This window comes from Clytia hemisphaerica, unplaced genomic scaffold, assembly GCF_902728285.1.
Source record: "Clytia hemisphaerica strain Z4C2 unplaced genomic scaffold, Clytia hemisphaerica genome assembly, whole genome shotgun sequence".
Taxonomy (NCBI): domain Eukaryota; kingdom Metazoa; phylum Cnidaria; class Hydrozoa; order Leptothecata; family Clytiidae; genus Clytia; species Clytia hemisphaerica.
Window position 1 is genome coordinate 1 of NW_027103596.1, and position 14,770 is coordinate 14,770.

Genomic DNA, 14,770 nt, shown 5'->3' on the forward strand with positions numbered 1-14,770 from the left:
TTCCATTATACAATCTGAGTTCCCCCAAATCTCCACCGACACTCATGGGAAACGTACCTTCTGACAGCGAAGTTTCTGTCCCATCTTTTAGTTGGTAGTGAAAAGATGAGGGTGCAGTTAAACTAGGCTCGAAATGGATTACAATTTTGTAAAAAGTGTTTGTCGTTGGAATAAAATAACCTTTTGTGGTTAGCTCAAAGTCAAAAAATTTGTTTTCGTTAAGGTCTCCCATCCTTAGTTTTTTTGCCGGCGTTCTCAATTGCAATGCAAAGAATTTATTTAGATTACCATTATAATATTTCATTTCAAAGAAAGTGACTCCTTTGACAAGCGTTTCGAATGTGAAAGTGACTTCTACTTTCCAAGTGGTTGTCCTTGCTGCGTAGGTATCGATGACAATTGGATTGTTACTGCATGTGTACTCTATGAATATGGAATAGAGAGAAAAAGTAAATTTTACGAGTTATAACAGATCAGGGTATAATTGTTTAAGGGCATCATTTAATGTATCTACCATCATTTGTATTTTCAAACAAATAAATAACAACTTCCTCCCTCTCCCCGCCGCGCAAGCGCGATTTCGAAAAAATTCTTTTTTTACTATACATGATCTGGATAAGAGGTGCATCTCCTTTCTACAGTGGAACCTCTGTTTTATTGGACCTACCCTGGTGGGGTAGAGGTCCTATAAATTAACCTGTGTTCGTCTGTTCGTTCGTTCGTTCGTTCGTCTGTTACCAACTTTTCTCAGGATTGAATCATAGGAATCCTTTGATTTTTGGTACAAAGGTGCAAAATGGTGGTGGGCAGAATGTGACGGAGCCCGATTTTCAAAAAAAACGGTTTTTTTGGACTTTGTGAAAAATTGAATCATTAATTTCAATTCAAAATCAAGCAGATTTTTGCAAAAAAAATTTTTGGCTCAAAAAACGCATGTTTATCTATAAGAATCACTATCAATAAGTATACATCGATGCTCTTAGTCAAATTACTCAATTTCTTTTATGAGATAGATGGTTTTTTTTGCTCATGAGGGCTTACTTTTGAAGAATTTGTGTGTTTAGACATGAAATTTTGGTTGCTTGGCGTGTTTTTTTATAAAAACTGGCCAAATTCGAAATTTTTTTATAAGCACATTATTAATTACTTAGGTATTAGCTTTTCTCGAGATTGGCTCTTTCAATCTTTATGATTTTTTCGCACAAAGATGCATAACTATAAACCCTCGAATGTGACGGCGCCCGATTTTCGAAAAAAATATTTTAAAAAAATATTCGGCCAAAAAACGGCTAAAAAAAGGGTTTTTTGGACTTTGTAAATTATTGGATCATTTTTTTTTCTGATTTTTTTACATGAATGTAGATAAAAGATGGCTCAAGCTGATTTTTGTAAAAAAAGAATTTTTCAGCTCAAAAACGCATCTTTATCTATAAGAATCACTATCAATAAGCATACATCAATGTTCTTAGCCAAATTACTGAATTTTTTGATGAGATAGATGTTATTTTTGCTCACGCAGTCTTGAATATGAAAGAATGTTTCAAGGGCGTGAAATTTTGGTTTCTAAACGATTTTTTATAAGAAACAAACAACTAATTTTAATAGATCGTCACTATTTGTGTTTTGAATGATTTTTTAATGGTCACGCTCACGTAGATATCAATTATATATGTGTTAAATGCATAACCAGGTAGGTCCATAAAAGTATCACTTGTTTAATAAGAAGTTGTAAAATAATTTTATTGAAACTGAATTTCTTTTTCACGACTTCAGTATTGGCTTTGTATCAAATTTTCAAAAGATATTGGACATTTTCTTATAATTTAATAATATTTATCACACGGTACAGAATACAATTTTCGAGTTTAGAATTTTCGTCAAACTAGAAAACTCTGAACGAGAAAATTATATCCAATATTGTACGAGTGAAAGTGTGATAACTGGTTTATCGTCAACTTGAAAAATATTAAAGAAACGAGTGGAAAACAAAAACATTTCTGGGAATAAATTTCGGTAAGAAAGTTCAAGATACGATTTCTAGCTTACCAGACCCCTTTTTAACGTGGTCTTGTATTTGTACGGCACAATATGAAATACAGCACTTATGTACGCGTTTTTAGCCAATCAGATTGCTCATATTTTTCATGTTGACGATAAAAAGAAAATAAATTCCTTTGTTTCAATAATCTTTAGATGTTTCCTTTTGTGACACTGTATCTCAAGAAATCATTTAGGATCAAAATATTAGGTTTGCGACACCTTGGTGTCTGCTAATCTAAAGTCCCAAATAGGCGGACACCTCTGATTAACGGACACTACCCTTTCTCCTCAAAAGTGTCCGCCAATAAGAAACTCCACTGTTTATCATAGAAAATAATATGTTTCATGAACTCAATCTTGAGTATTTTGGCCGGTATTCCGACAAAAAAAGTGCTTAGAAAAGCCCCTAATTTACCTTTTTTGTTCTGGAATTATTTGAATTCCCAGTAACTCTTCCAGTCATTTTTGGCTCCGACATCGATGACGAAACGAGATATCTTGTCATTGATAGTCAAAGTCCTGATTTCTTTCTTATTTATATGTTTTTTTATCATCTTTATATTAATTACTTTTATTTCTTACCGGTGCCTAACTGTTCTGTAGCTTGGGCATTGGGTTGCGATGTAGTTGTGGCGTCACTTTGGGAAATTAATGTTTGACAATGTTGACCGGTGTAGGTAGACGGGCAGTGACAAGTGTACGAATCGGTGACGTAATTTGGAACGCATACACCCAAATTGCAAATGCTGTCGTTCGATGAACATTGATTCTGAAAATGTGAAGACAATTTTTTCATTAATAAAGCTTTTGGATAAAGCTAAAAGATTAGGATAGATGCGTTCTTAAATATTTTTCTATAAGCTAGCCCGATAGTAATAGACAGCAGACTTTTTGTCCTTTTATTTGCTAATTGTTAGAATTTGCATCAAAAATCTTGTAAAAGATTTGATGTTGCCATTGCTGGTCTGATTGATCTTTAGTGTCAAAATAATGCAACGCAATCAACTGATTTTCATCAACAGTAAGAATGGAAGACAAAACGCTGGCTGTCTAAATTGATCTTACCCAAACTTCGTGATAGTCCACAGTTATGTTCTGGTCCATATGTGTTCGATCGATTGGACCATCAAGAAGTGTGCAGGTGGGTGGAGTTTTGGAACGGAAGAATAAAAAACTCCAGCAGTCGTTTTCCTGATAACAAAATGTGCCGCATTTTCTGAAAGAAAATATTAATGAATAAGTAGGTGGAAAGAATTAAAGAAATACAGAATGATAGAACCATTTCAGAATCAAGCAAACAAATTTTACAGGATTTATTACAAACAACTGTTTCAAAACATTTCATCTCACATCCATAGGGGGGGTTCAAACTTCAAGAAAAGTTTTAAAGGGTAGGGTGATACAATATAAATTTGCTGCTATTTGGGGGAATGCTCGATGATATCCAAGAGCTGTTTAAGTTGTTAAGAATGAGAGAGGGGGGTACAATATAAATTTGCTGGTGTTTGGGGAATGCTCGATGATATCCAAGGGCTGTTTAAGTTGTTAAGAATGAGAGAGGGGGGTACAATATAAATTTGCTGCTATTTGGGGGAATGCTCGATGATATCCAAGAGCTGTTTAAGTTGTTAAGAATGTTTGAAACCCCTCCCTGTAAGAATAGTAGTAATCTTGCAACAAAGAATTCTTGAGATTTTGCAAATTTGAGTCTTTCAGACATTGAGACTTTCAGACAGCTTTTCATCACAGGGGTGGGGGCAGTTGGTATACCAAGTGATGGTGTGTGCGGCGAAAAAAATTGACTTTTAGAATCGTACCCGCAAAAAGTACAGCAAAAATTGTGAAATTCATACCCTTACAGTGCATTTTTGTCAAATTTTTATCTTTTTTAGAGGAGAAAAAAAATCAGAATATTTGGGCAAAAGTTTTTTTTCGATTTGCTGAAGTTTCTACCCTAACAGTGCATAAAAAGTCTTCCTTTACAGTGCATTTCTGCTATCTTGAAAAATATCTCCTTGACCGTTGAACATACCCATCTTATTTAATTTTCATTGATTTAAAAACGTACATGATTTTATTGATTTTACTATTAATTTTATTGATTCTTTTGACTTTAACCCTCGATCTTCATCTAATGTTTCAAACTCGTGATACACGTTTTCTTATTTAAAAAAACTATATAAGAACAGAAGGCTTCGATGGCCAAAGTATTAAGAACAAAGTAAGAATATTCGGTTTTGCTGCCTCCAGGCCGGTTCTTTGATACGGTTAAACTTAACTCATCCACAATACTATAGAACTATAGCATTTAATTAAAAATTTCTTTAAAACTTTACTTTGTAGTTGCGTTTGTAATCTCTTGATTAATACTTTGATAATTGTTTGCTGTCGATGCTGGCATCAAGTTAGGATATTTCTTGAACATTGTTTTCTTAACAATATATTGAGTGCTACCAACTGTTGTGTTTGAGACACTCGTCTTGATTGCTCCATACACGGTATATTGTTGTAGGCTTAAGAAAATAATGATACTTTGAATATACATTACCAAATTAATTGCATAGCCATCCATCTTGTAAAGTTTCGCTTCTCTTTTCTTCAGTCCCCCAGACTATCACATATATCGAATAATTTGAATAAATTTTTAGTTTTTTACATTTTCGTAATATCTTTTTTGTATTCCTGAATCAAGCTTGATATCAATGACTAATCAATGCATGTATTGATGATTATTTTTAGTTCTATTGATTAATATTTTACTTTTTTCTCTTTTTTCTATTTTTTTATTCTGATTAATCTTAATGCCTCTCACTCATGAATAGATAAATTTTGAAAGTTGAGAATCAGTTTTCGACTCCCCATTAATTCTCAATGGTGCAATGTGTATACACGTTTTTCATATAAGAACATCCAAAATATTTGAAGCTTTCCGATATTTTTTTAACATGTTCTTATTTTTACCATTCTGTGAGTAATTTATGTTGATTTTCCTAAGGAATAGGTCTGCAAAGCCTTAAAATGCTCTCAACTGGCTCTTAAAAATATTTTCACCATCGAAGTCTTACGTTTTATATAGTTTGTTCTTATAAAAAAAGTGTCTGTGTCTGTGGTACACTTCGCACAACGTGTGCTCTATCTAAATTGAGTTTACATCTTGGACTGTTCTAGACCCAATATCTGCGGAAATTTCAAAAATTGTGTTCTTTAGGTAATAATAATTCCTGTGTATTAGTAAGCCTTCTTGGGTGGAGTGACTGTCCCATCCCGAGTAAGCCTATAGCTATAACTTTATTATTCTTATTATTGTAAACCAACTTGAGTTGCTCCGAAATCTATACTTTTTAATTTTAGTTGAGTTTGAATCTGAAAGGTCTGTGTAAATTTGTGTATGTACAGTATTTCTAGAATACTTAAGGCAACCTGGAAAATACCAGGGTCGGACTTGGCATACTTATTCCTTGGGTGAATACATACGGGGTTTCATTTTGAAAAAAAGTTTACTGTGGGGAGTGTTATTCATCACTTTGTGAAAAGTTGAAAAAGAGAGAGCCCTTTTCGGGGCACACGTTCGTCTAACAGGAAATACCCGAATAAATAGTCAGTATATGGCCTATTTTCCAATCCAGTTTTCCAGTGCAACAGACTTCAAATTATTCCATGGGAATTGTTTTTCACCCCCTTTCGTTTAAAGATTCCTTAAATAGATCGAGCCACTGCACTCTTATAATATTCCTTTATTTTCAAAAGGGTTGGAAACCATTTCAAGTATCAACAAATCTTTTTATTTCCAGAGAGCTGAAGTTCAAGTCTTGCAATTCTTCAAAGCAAGGAATTTTTTTACCTTAAAAAGATGTCACGGACCTTGATATACCCTGGACATAGCTATACCATCTTTGATCGGAATTCTTTTGAAAGTGGTACCGACAAAGAAGACAATTCAGTATTGAAAGCTGACGTCTAACAGCCCTGCTAATTTTTTTTTTCGTCAGTGGACGCAGACCTGATTTAGCGACCGAAGGCCTGAATTAACGGCCGAAGACCTGAATTAACGGCCGAAGACCTGAATTACCGAAAACGGACGGCCGAAGACCTGAATAACGGCCGAAGACCTGATTTAGCAAGTCACCGGCCGAAGACCTGATAGATAAGTTAGGTTCAGTTAAACTAGCTTGAACCACTCGGCAAGGCATCAGTTGCGATGGTCCAGTGGTTAGTGCAGTGGTATCGAAAACGAAAGCTAGGTAGTTCGAGACAAGTTATTGGCATTAATTTCATTCTTTTTGGTTTAAAATCTTTTAGCTTAATTTGTTTTCAATACTATTTCCTATTGAAACATCATATAAAAATCTTGAATGAAGTTATAACAAATTTCTACAATTCATTTTCTCCAGGTCTTGGGCCGTTAAAAAAGGTACTCGACCGCTGCATTAAGTCTTCGGTTTTTAATTCAGGCCGCTAAATCAGGTCTGCGACCGCTAATTCAGGTCTGCGTCCGCTGACGGAAAGAAATCTGCAACAGCGCTACATCATCAAGAGTATTAGAGAAAAGTGGACATAGCGCTCTCGCTGCATTTACATCGATTAAAGATTTTGCTTCTTGGCCAGGATTGACAAACTTGGTCCAGGGTATATAAAGGTCAGTGGAGGACGTCCAACCCATAAGTGGATATCAAATTATAAACAATATCGAAATGTAAATACGATAACAAATTCACCGATCCTCATTTTGATTCTTTGGCCCTTAAAACGTCAAATTAGATCCTTCTATCTATTCCAAATTTAATTAGGTCCGATATAAAACAGGGTCCGATAAAGCATATAGCCTATAGCAGGTAGCCTATAACTGTAGCTGTGAACACGTATTATTTTATTAAGATGAAAGTTAAAAGTTTAGAAAGAGTAACAATTTATGTAAAAAATAGTGCTAAAAGTGAAAAAAAATGTCACACTGAACATAAATAAAAAAGTGCTTTACTCATGTAAAAATTTTAGTAAAAGTAAAAGTAGACTGAGTATCCCAGACTAATTTTCTAAACTGCGTCAAAATTTTTTATTTATGTACATGTTTCAATGTAACCTTTCAACATAATGTCTTGAAACCTCCCTTGTTTATTTAACGATTTAAATTTAAGGTCAGAACTCTGATCTATCCTAAGGATGAGTTCATCGAAACTCAAAGCTTCAGTGATACGAATGGTGCTACGGTCGAATTGCGTTTGGCCTGATAACCAACAACTTTTTTCTAAACTAAAGTCTATTTCAAATTAGCTGGCAGTGTTTTTTCAAACCTTAATAACTTTTGATAGAATTTGAATTAGTTAGCAGTTTTGTGCTCGTTAAAAAGATAATCCTGAGTGGAGTATTATCAAAAAAGAAAGAAATTCAAAAAATGGAAAAACGAAGATGAAAAATGGAGAAGAAGAAAATCAACTTCTAGTAGAATAATGCTATGATCTTCATTTTTGAATCAGAAACTCTTCAATCTTAGAACGTCATAAATGTGAAAAAATATTTAAAAAATATTTATTCAATCATAAAATACAGCTTAAATCTTTGCCCTGGTTGACTTAAAAAAGGGCTCTTGTTTTGTTGTTTTTGATGATTTTTGAAGTCAATCATTGTTAAACTTTGGACTATATCTTTCGATGAAATAAATTTTTTTGAATTTTTTTTTTTCACATTATTGATGTTCTAAGATCACAAAGAATCACTCGTGTGATGATTCTTATGGCACAATTATTGAAGAAGTTGATTTTCTTCATCTTTATTTTCAATCTTCATTTTTCGATCTTTTTTGATTTTTTTCTTTATGACAATATCCCACTCCTGTTTGTCTTTTCAACAAGCACAAAATCGCTACTTAATTCAAATTCTATCAAAAGTTATTGAGGTTTGAAAAAACACTGCCAGCTAATTTTGAAATAGACTTTAGACACATCACGGTTTTTTTTGACACAGTGTCGTCTATTCCATTCTAGATTTAGAATGCCATGATTCTATTCGATCCCGTCATTTTTTCAAATTTTTAGAGCCCAGGTTTTCTGACTCCAAACATTCGATTTTTTGACGTCATTTTGAACTTTCGAAGCTCCTGCAGTAGTTGAAAGACTTCTAATTTTCTAAAATTAAATTAACAATACTTAAATAATGTAAATACAATTCGGAAATAAATAAATAAATGGTGTAATAAATACTAGAGCAAATAGACAATCAGCCAAAAAAACCCAAAAAAGTAGACCAAACGATAGACCTGCAAAATACCTGAAAAGACCATAAAGAGAAACTGAAAAACCCTGTAAAAAACCTATATAAATACTATATTATCAAACGCCGCTCTTCGGACCGCTCTTGAGTGACGTTCAAACAAGTATTGACGTCAAGATCTCCGTCTAAAATCATCAAAGTGGAACTTATCAAGAAACGGTATGAAAAATCCTGTTTTTTGGTGAGGTACTCACTACATACGCTACCACTCGAGCAGGCCCTCTTTTACAAGAGTTCCAATCAACTGTTATTGAAATGGTATGAGCTAATCACACACAAGCCCTCAACGCCAGGTTGAGAGCTGAATTGAAGGGGCACATTATCAGGTTAATTGGGTAACGGAGGTATCTGTTTTTTTAATTCTAGAGGCTAAAAGGTTTATTTTGAGACACATTTCAAGTTAAAGGATCCCTAGAAAAAAAGATTTAAAAGTTTTCAATATATCAAGTTTCAATATTCATTTCAATTTTTGAATTGAATTGTCTTTATCGTTTGTTTCAGTCACAAACGTCTATGCAGCTTGTATTCCATTGGTCCAGATTTTGCCGCCAAAACCTTTATCCACGTGGTCTTCGTCCAAACTGTTTCCATTATACAATCTGAGTTCCCCCAAATCTCCACCGACACTCATGGGAAACGTACCTTCTGACAGCGAAGTTTCTGTCCCATCTTTTAGTTGGTAGTGAAAAGATGAGGGTGCAGTTAAACTAGGCTCGAAATGGAGTACAATTTTGTAAAAAGTGTTTGTCGTTGGAATAAAATAACCTTTTGTGGTTAGCTCAAAGTCAAAAAAAAAATTGTTTTCGTTAAGGTCTCCCATCCTTAGTTTTTTTGCCGGCGTTCTCAATTGCAATGCAAAGAATTTATTAAAATTACCATTATAATATTTCATTTCAAAGAAAGTGACTCCTTTGACAAGCCTTTCGAATGTGAAAGTGACTTCTAATTTCCAACTGGTTGTCCCTGCTGCGTAGGTATCAATGACAACTGGATTGTTACTGCATGTGTACTCTATGAATATGGAATAGAGAGAAAAAGTAAATTTTACGAGTTATAACAGATCATGATATACAAAGGGCATCATTTAATGTATCTACCATCATTTGTATTTTCAAACAAAATAAACAACAACTTCCTCCCTCTTTTTTTACTATACATGATCTGGATAAGAGGTGCATCTCCTTTCTACAGTGGAACCTCTGTTTTATTGGACCTACCCTGGTGGGGTAGAGGTCCTATAAATTAACCTGTGTTCGTCTGTTCGTTCGTTCGTTCGTTCGTTCGTCTGTCACCAACTTTTCTCAGGATTGAATCATAGGAATCCTTTGATTTTTGGTACAAAGGTGCAAAATGGTGGTGGGCAGAATGCGACGGAGCCCGATTTTCAAAAAAAAAAAAATTTTGGGCCAATATGGGCCAAAAAAAGGCTAAAAAACGGGTTTTTTGGACTTTGTGAAAAATTGAATCATTAATTTCAATTCAAAATCAAGCAGATTTTTGCAAAAAAATTTTGTTGGCTCAAAAAACGCATGTTTATCTATAAGAATCACTATTAATAAGCATACATCGATGCTCTTAGTCAAATTACTCAATTTCTTTTATGAGATAGATGTTTTTTTTTGCTCATGAGGGCTTACTTTTGTGTGTTTAGACATGAAATTTTGGTTGCTTGGCGTGTTTTTTTTTAAAAACTGGCCAAATTCGAAATTTTTTTATAAGCACATTATTAATTACTTAGGTATTAGCTTTTCTCGAGATTGGCTCTTTCAATCTTCATGATTTTTTCGCACAAAGATGCATAACTATAAACCCTCGAATGTGACGGAGCCCGATTTTCGAAAAAAATATTTTTGGGCAAATTTCGGCCAAAAAACGGCTAAAAAAAGGGTTTTTTGGACTTTGTAAATTATTGGATCATTTTTTTTTCTGATTTTTTTACATGAATGTAGATAAAAGATGGCTCAAGCTGATTTTTGTAAAAAAAGAATTTTTCAGCTCAAAAACGCATCTTTATCTATAAGAATCACTATCAATAAGCATACATCAATGTTCTTAGCCAAATTACTGAATTTTTTGATGAGATAGATGTTATTTTTGCTCACGCAGTCTTGAATATGAAAGAATGTTTCAAGGGCGTGAAATTTTGGTTTCTAAACGATTTTTTATAAGAAACAAACAACTAATTTTAATAGATCGTCACTATTTGTGTTTTGAATGATTTTTTAATGGTCACGCTCACGTAGATATCAATTATATATGTGTTAAATGCATAACCAGGTAGGTCCATAAAAGTATCACTTGTTTAATAAGAAGTTGTAAAATAATTTTCTTGAAACTGAATTTCTTTTTCACGACTTCAGTATTGGCTTTGTATCAAATTTTCAAAAGATATTGGACATTTTCTTATAATTTAATAATATTTATCACACGGTACAGAGTACAATTTTCGAGTTTAGAATTTTCGTCAAACTAGAAAACTCTGAACAAGAAAATTATATCCAATATTGTACGAGTGAAAGTGTGATAACTGGTTTATCGTCAACTTGAAAAATATTAAAGAAACGAGTGGAAAACAAAAACATTTCTGGGAATAAATTTCGGTAAGAAAGTTCAAGATACGATCTCTAGCTTACCAGACCCCTTTTTTAACGTGGTCTTGTATTTGTACGGCACAATATGAAATACAGCACTTATGTACGCGTTTTTAGCCAATCAGATTGCTCATATTTTTCATGTTGACGATAAAAAGAAAATAAATTCCTTTGTTTCAATAATCTTTAGATGTTTCCTTTTGTGACACTGTATCTCAAGAAATCATTTAGGATCAAAATATTAGGTTTGCGACACCTTGGTGTCTGCTAATCTAAAGTCCAAAATAGGCGGACACCTCTGATTAACGGACACTAGCCTTTCTCCTCAAAAGTGTCCGCCAATAAGAAACTCCACTGTATATCATAGAAAATAATTGTTTAATGAACTCATTCTTACATTGAGTATTTTATCTGGTATACTGACATAAAAAGTGCTTGGAAAAGCCCCTGCTTAAACCCTACCGTTAACTACCTTTTTTTGTTCTTGGATTAATTGGGATTCCTGGTAACTCTTCCAATCATTTTTGGCTCCGACATCGATGACGAAACGAGATATCTTGTCATTGATAGTCAAAGTCCTGATTTCTTTCTTATTTATATATTTTTTTATCATCTTTATATTAATTACTTTTATTTCTTACCGGTGCCTAACTGTTCTGTAGCTTGTGCATTGGGTTGCGATGTAGTTGTGGCGTCACTTTGGGAAATTAATGTTTGACAATGTTGACCGGTGTAGGTAGACGGGCAGTGACAAGTGTACGAATCGGTGACGTAATTTGGAACGCATACACCCAAATTGCAAATGCTGTCGTTTCGATGAACATTGATTCTGGAAATGTGAAGAGAAATTTTTTCATTAATAAAGCTTTTGGATAAAGCTAAAAGATTAGGATGGATAGATGCGTTCGTATTTTTCTATAAGCTAGCCCGGTATTGATGATAGATAGTTATAGACAGCAGACTTTTTGTCCTTTTATTTTCTAATTGTTAGAATTTACATCAAAAATTTAGAATCTTGTAAAAGATTTGATGTTGCCATTGCTGGTCTGATTGATCTTTAGTGTCAAAATAATGCAACGCAATCAACTGATTTTCATCAACAGTAAGAATGGAAGACAAAACGCTGGCTGTCTGAATTGATCTTACCCAAACTTCGTAATAGTCCACAGTTATGTTCTGGTCCATATGTGTTCGATCGATTGGACCATCAAGAAGTGTGCAGGTGGGTGGAGTTTTGGAACGGAAGAATAAAAAACTCCAGCAGTCGTTTTCCTGATAACAAAATGTGCCGCATTTTCTGAAAGAAAATATTAATGAATAACTAGGTGGAAAGAATTATAGAAATACAGAATGGTGGAACCATTTCAGAATCAAGCAAACAAATTTTACAGGATTTATTACAAACAACTGTTTCAAAACATTTCATCTCACATCCATAGGGGGGGGGGTTCAAACTTCAAGAAAAGTTTTATAGGGTAGGGAGATACAATATAAATTTGCTGCTATTTGGGGGAATGCTCGATTATATCCAAGAGCTGTTTAAGTTGTTAAGAATGAGAGAGGGGGGTACAAAATAAATTTGCTGGTGTTTGGGGGAATGCTCGATGATATCCAAGAGCTGTTTAAGTTGTTAAGAATGAGAGAGGGGGGTACAATATAAATTTGCTGCTGTTTGGGGGAATGCTCGATGATATCCAAGAGCTGTTTAAGTTGTTAAGAATGAGAGAGGGGGGGTACAATATAAATTTGCTGCTGTTTGGGGGAATGCTCGATGATATCCAAGAGCTGCTTAAGTTGTTAAGAATGAGAGAGCGGGGTACAATATAAATTTGCTGCTGTTTGGGGGAATGCTCGATGATATCCAAGAGCTGTTTAAGTTGTTAAGAATGAGAGAGGGGGGTACAATATAAATTTGCTGTTGTTTGGGGGAATGCTCGATGATATCCAAGAGCTGTTTAAGTTGTTAAGAATGAGAGAGGGGGGTACAATATAAATTTGCTGCTGTTTGAAACCCCTCCCTGTAAGAATAGTAGTAATCTTGCAACAAAGAATTCTTGAGATTTTGCAAATTTGAGTCTTTCAGACATTGAGACTTTCAGACAGCTTTTCATCACAGGGGTGGGGGCAGTTGGTATACCAAGTGATGGTATGTGCGGCGAAAAAAATTGACTTTTAGAATCGTACCCGCAAAAAGTACAGCAAAAATTGTGAAATTCATACCCTTACAGTGCATTTTTGTCAAATTTTTATCTTTTTTAGAGGAGAAAAAAAATCAGAATATTTGGGCAAAAGTTTTTTTTCGATTTGCTGAAATTTCTACCCTAACAGTGCATAAAAAGTCTACCTTTACAGTGTATTTCTGCTATCTTGAGAAATATCTCCTTGACCGTTGAACATACCCATCTTATTTAATTTTCATTGATTTAAAAACGTACATGATTTCATTGATTTTACTATTAATTTTATTGATTCTTTTGACTTTAACCCTCGATCTTCATCTAATGTTTCAAACTCGTGATACAGGTTTTCTTATTTAAAAAAACTATATAAGAACAGAAGGCTTCGATGGCCAAAGTATTAAGAACAAAGTAAGAATATTCGAAGGCTTTGCTGCCTTTAAAACACCCAATTTTTTGGACAAAAATATTCACATAAAGATGAAAATAAAAACATGTTTAGAACATTTTTAGGCTAAAGCGTAGAAAAGTTAAGGGTACCCGAAAGCCTCGAAAGGCAAAAGGCTTCCAGGCCGGTTCTTTGATACGGTTAAACTTAACTCATACACAATACTATAGAACTATATAGCATTTAATTCAAAATTTCTTTAAAACCTTACTTTGTAGTTGCGTTTGTAATCTCTTGATTAATACTTTGATAATTGTTTGCTGTCGATGCTGGCATCAAGTTAGGATATTTCTTGAACATTGTTTTCTTAACAATATATTGAGTGCTACCAACTGTTGTGTTTGAGACACTCGTCTTGATTGCTCCATACACGGTAAATTGTTGTAGGCTTAAGAAAATTAAAATAATTCGAATATACATTTCGTTTTCTCGTTCGTTTCATTCTTCTTCACCTTTCTTCAACATCAACTTACATTATTTTTCAGATTGTCTCTCAGATTTTTCATAATATTGTGAAGCTATTAAATTAATCATTGATAAATAATGCAAAGAGAGACTGGGACTGAGCCAACACGATGTGAATGAACTGAAAGAGGAATATATATCAATAAAGTGGGGCTCAGGCCCTCGAGCCCAGACCCCTGAATAGGGCGAGGAAAGGAATGAGAAGAAGGACTTGGGAGAGCTCGAAGGAACAAGACTTGGAAAGGAGAGCTCGAAAGAACAGCTCGAAAGATCAGGACTTGAAAAGGAGAGCTCGAGGGGACACTTCGAAAGGAAAGCTCGAAGGAGCAGGACTTGGAAAGGAGAGTTCGAAGAAACAGGGCTTGAAAAGGAGAGCTCGTTACTTAATTGAATTCTAGAACTTTAATTTATTTGATGTTAATTATGTTACACCTATTTGATAGTTATTACTTAATATTGGAAAAACAGAATCGATGTTGATTGAAATCTATTAGTGTACGACTACTACGTATACTACTTACCTCTAATAAGGGATATCCTGGTCGAAGGAATAGGTTACTGAGAGGTCCCCCTCAATAGCTAAAGGTTTGCCCCAGTGTCGCCTAACTAATCTTCGTCACAAAATGTCTGACTTTTGTATCCCCATGGATACTTTTTGTATACTTAACATGAATTATTCGTCAAGGATAGAGACAAATTTATTTTCCGATACTCGGAGTTTCATGCCGTTTCAAATAACATGAATTATTTATGTTCCATTTAATTCAGGAATCAGTGAATCGTGG

At 34.1% G+C, this 14,770-nt stretch overlaps 1 protein-coding gene and 1 long non-coding RNA gene across 2 annotated transcripts; both read right to left on the reverse strand.

Annotated features, from left to right (window-relative positions):
* Positions 1 to 11: 11 nt before the first annotated feature.
* On the reverse strand, positions 12 to 4,744 carry LOC136801852 (uncharacterized; the record flags this gene model as incomplete). The annotated part of the gene is made up of 4 exons (XM_067058516.1): positions 4,377 to 4,744; positions 3,106 to 3,256; positions 2,623 to 2,809; positions 12 to 423 (listed from the first exon to the last, which is right to left on the reverse strand). Coding segments are annotated over exons 1-4 (986 nt in total), but the record flags the coding sequence as incomplete, so codon positions are not given.
* A 2,142-nt stretch (positions 4,745 to 6,886) lies between these two features.
* LOC136801826 (uncharacterized) lies at positions 6,887 to 14,079 on the reverse strand. Its single transcript, XR_010845917.1, has 4 exons — positions 13,732 to 14,079; positions 12,042 to 12,192; positions 11,537 to 11,724; positions 6,887 to 9,315 (listed from the first exon to the last, which is right to left on the reverse strand). It is a non-coding gene; the product is annotated as an uncharacterized lncRNA (long non-coding RNA).
* Between the last annotated feature and the right edge of the window lie 691 nt (positions 14,080 to 14,770).